This window comes from Eschscholzia californica, unplaced genomic scaffold, assembly GCF_041429995.1.
Source record: "Eschscholzia californica isolate CP2 unplaced genomic scaffold, dmEscCali1.0.p SCAF_1, whole genome shotgun sequence".
In the NCBI taxonomy this organism is placed as follows: domain Eukaryota; kingdom Viridiplantae; phylum Streptophyta; class Magnoliopsida; order Ranunculales; family Papaveraceae; genus Eschscholzia; species Eschscholzia californica.
Genome location: NW_028238198.1, coordinates 34,707,585 through 34,711,818, shown reverse-complemented (window position 1 = coordinate 34,711,818; position 4,234 = coordinate 34,707,585). Strand labels below are relative to the sequence as shown.

The 4,234-nt window shown below is 41.7% G+C and overlaps 1 protein-coding gene across 1 annotated transcript; it reads right to left on the bottom strand.

Annotated features, from left to right (window-relative positions):
• Positions 1-551: 551 nt before the first annotated feature.
• On the bottom strand, positions 552-2,599 carry LOC147566341 (uncharacterized). Its single transcript, XM_086652848.1, has 2 exons — positions 2,515-2,599; positions 552-2,093 (listed from the first exon to the last, which is right to left on the bottom strand). The coding sequence occupies exon 2, from the start codon at positions 2,087-2,089 to the stop codon at positions 908-910; it is 1,182 nt and encodes a 393-aa protein (XP_086508974.1). The 5' UTR covers positions 2,090-2,093; positions 2,515-2,599; the 3' UTR covers positions 552-907.
• Positions 2,600-4,234: the final 1,635 nt, after the last annotated feature.

Sequence of the window (4,234 nt, the reverse complement as noted above, 5' to 3'; positions counted from 1 at the left end):
TCAATTGATCGAATAAGTCATCGATCCTCGGTAAAGGGTACTTATTCCTCACAGTAACCTTATTCAACTCCCTATAATCAATACACAACCTCATCGACCCGTCTTTCTTTTTAACAAAAAGAACAGGCGCACCCCACGGGGAGCTACTCTGGCGTATGAAACCCAAGTCAAGTAACTGTTGAATCTGGTCCTTGAGCTCACGTAGTTCAACTGGAGCCATTCGGTAATGAGTTTTAGCTATCGGTGCAGTACCCGGTTCCAACTCTATGCAGAAGTCAACCTCTCTGCGTGGTGGCAACCCTGGTATATCGCTGAACACCCCATGGTACTCACATACCACATCAATCATCTCTAGCGTCTTACCCATCACCAGATGCTCTATCAGTTCCACGTTACCCAAGTGCATCTCCCTCATCTGTCTCGTAAGTCCAGACACAACCAACACCTCTTCACTCGGAAGAGAAAATGTGACCGTCTTGGCAAAACAGTCCACAAGTGCATGATATGAAGCAAGCCAATCCATGCCTAGGATGACATCATAGTAAACTAACTGAAGTACAAAGAGGTCTGAAGCAAACTCTCGTTCACCTAACTTAATAATGCACCCCCGACAAATGTGGTCTATCACTATAGACCCACCCCATGGTGACGACACAATAAAAGGGCTCACACATCGATCTAACACAATAGGCAAAGTGCGTACAAAAGAAGTAGAAATAAATGTACCCATGGCACCAGGATCAAATAATACTCTTCCCAGATTACTATGAATAAGAAATGTACCTTCAACCACCTCAGCAGGTGTTCCAACATCCCTAGGAACTACGGCATTCAGCTGCAGCTGCTGACCCCGTCCCTGCAACCTCCCTTGTTGATTATGATCATGTTGTCGCCCTTGATTACCAATTCAAGTTTCATTCTTCCTAGGACAATCAATTGCTCTATGACCCTGCCCATGACAAGTGTAACAAATACCCTGGAAAGCTCTCTGTCTTCCCCAGTTGCCATTCAGTGGTTCTGGTTGTCCACCAGTTGCTACCACTGCTCTATCATCCCGATCTGTACGAGGCCTTTTGCCATCACGTTGTCCATGATAGCGGTCACTTCGATTCTTACCACCGTTCTTGTTGTTATTACCACTCCATTTCTGGTTATGTCCCATCTCTCCCTTGACACTCCTCTGCTTCCTCATCTCTTGAATGTAGTCATCTTGTGCCTTAGCACATGTCACCACTTTCTGATAAGTGTCAAAACTAGGTTGCCCAATGATTTGTCTCGCAATGTTAGGGAGCAACCCATTCACGAACCTCTCAATCTTATACTGTTCAGTAGGGATCAAGTGAGTTGCAAACAATGACAGTCGATGAAATTCCTGCTCATACTCTAAGACTGTCTGATTCTCTCCCTGCTTCAAATTTTGAAATTCTCTTGATACTTTCTGTTGTGTTGAATATGGAAAGTAATTTGCCTTGAATACATCCTTAAACTGTGTCCATGTCATAGCCATAGGATCTACTAACCGAGCCTCCGTATCCCACCAAGATGCGGCATTTCCTTCCAACTGAAACACTGCCATTCTCTGCTTATACACATCTGAGCACTCGAGATTCTGCAAAATCTTATCCATCTTCTGGCACCATGCATGTGCTCCTAAAGGTCCCGCGGTTCCATCAAATACAGGTGGTCCCATCTTCGTGAAATGATGATAATGTTGCACCCAAGTCATCTCAGTCGGTGGTCTCTGATTCACCACAGGTACCACAAGACCTCCTGTTTCCCGTGTTGGAACCTGAACCCGATCTCGCTCCCGCATTTTAGCCTCCGCTGCAATGTTAATCAAATCTTGCAATGCAGTTGCGTCAATAGTCACCGTTGCCCCTCCATTCGGATTTTGAACTGGAGTTGCACTGCTCTCAGCCTGCGCCGTTGTACCCACAGTTCCTGTTGATCCTCTTTCCTCGGCAAGGACTCCTCGACCTATCGCCTTGCCTGCACCTCGGCCTGTCCCCCTGCCTACACCTCGGCCTGTACCTCGACCTCGGATGCGAGCACTACGACGTCCCCTACCAATAACTCCATCTCCGTCCATGAATCTAATCAAGAGAAGAATAAGGAGATAAACTAAATTAATGTCACGCACAAAAACCAAGGAAAGATCAAAGTGCCACTACTGCTTCTAACTGTCTAATAGCCCTAGACACAATCCCTAGGATTTATGAACCTAGAGTTCTGATACCACTTTGTAACACCCCAAATCCAGATTTCCACGTCGGCCGCCATGAAAACCTAAACTTAAAGCATTTCTTCGCAGAACAGTAAACATATACGATGTACTCATCAAGGAGACAAATAGTATCGAACATGAAGCTCAAAAAGTAACAATAACTCAACTACTGAAACTTTACCAAGTTTCTCAAAACTCATAGGATGTCTCTAAATCATCGACACAAATGTCGGATAAGATAAAACATAAATAACACCAAGTGTTTAGGAGATACAACTCCAAATAACTACCTAAAGAAAGGAAGAAAATCACTAAAGAAACTCCTCCAAGGCTAACTATGACTCAAGCAGGTGGCACTTCCCGATTTCCTTGTCCTGAAAAATAAAAGGTTGGGTCAGACCCCAACAAGTAGATTTCGAAACCTCTAAAGCCTCAATAGACAGTTTCAAGAGCTACCAAAACAAATAGACAACCACTTATGATGAGAAGATGTCCAAGTATAGTATCCGAGTTGTGACCATTAGAAATAAAATGTACCACATATGTAACAAACAACAAAAAGCGACATGACGAGTTGGTGTCCACCTTATGTAAGAGTGTGGCCCACAAGGTCATCCATTGTGTTAGCGCCGACCCCATACGCTCCATACCTATATCACATCCGGTAGAGAGGGTCGAACCAACCACAATACTCTTACAACCCTTCACCAACTCCATCACGTCACACATACATAATATCACACCATTTATAATAAACAACCAAAAGCAATACCCATACGCTCCATACCAATATCACATCCGGTAGAGAGGGTCGAACCAACCACAAAACTCTCACAACTCTCCACCAACTCCATCACATCACACACATATAATAGCATCACACCACAACATACATAAATCAAAATCATATTCGATAGCATATTACGACATACGAGTTCCATATTTGTAATTTTGCAAGTAATGAATCAATGATGATAATAGCCTAAAATTCTCATATCATATTGAGTTCTAGGGCATGTTCATGTATCTATATAAAGAGTGTTGTCCAATAGTGAGAGACATATAATTATAAGAGCTATATACTAAAATCATGGCAAATAGAGAGGTTTAGCCCTAAATATCATTGTAATACATGAATCTAGCATGGAAATGTAAATGAAGGTTGTATGGTTCATCAAGTATGTCATTATAGCAAATATCCTCAAAATCTAACACATAGATGAGATTCAAAGTGACCAAGAAATGAGTTTGTACAAATATAGATCTACTACTTCTAGCATATATATTCATGTCAAGAACCCTATAATCTATGTTCAAGTAATACTAAAATCTAGGGTTATAGTGTTATCTAATTTGTCTAGGTTTTCTATAAAAATGGCTATTCAAGCCCTAGAGAGATAGAAATCTACCTTAGATCCCAAGCTAATGAAGCCCCAAGTGAAGAACAACAAAGAAAAGAATCACCAAACTCTAAACCCCAAGCCTTACTTCTTCTCCTTCCTTCTTAGCTTTTCTCTCTCTAGAACCCTTAAACTCTCATTCCCTCTCTATACTCATGGCTGCTACATGAGAAGAAAAAAGATAAGTGGCAAAGTGGGGCGTAGGGTTTAGGGAAATAAAAGAAGGTCTTATAAAGACCAATGCTATTCACACCCACTTTTTAGGTGGGGGGCACTACAATGAACGAATGGGAAAAGAAGAAGAAACCCTAAAATTTATGAGTTTTCTAGAGAAAAAATAGATTTAAATGGGTAAAGGTATTTAGGGAATGAAAAAAATAAAAAAAATGACCTTTTTTTTTGGAATTCAAACTCATTGAAAGGCCCAAAGGCTAATGAGAATTACATCATGAAGTTTAAGATAAAAAAGACAACCAAAACCGGACAAACAAGACAAGTTATGCCCACTTGGGGTGCCTCTAGAGCTGCCTGTTCTAACTGGTGGGCTACTTCTGGTACAGACACCACTAACCATCTAAGGGTAGTTTTATAACCGATGCTTCTTTCACCT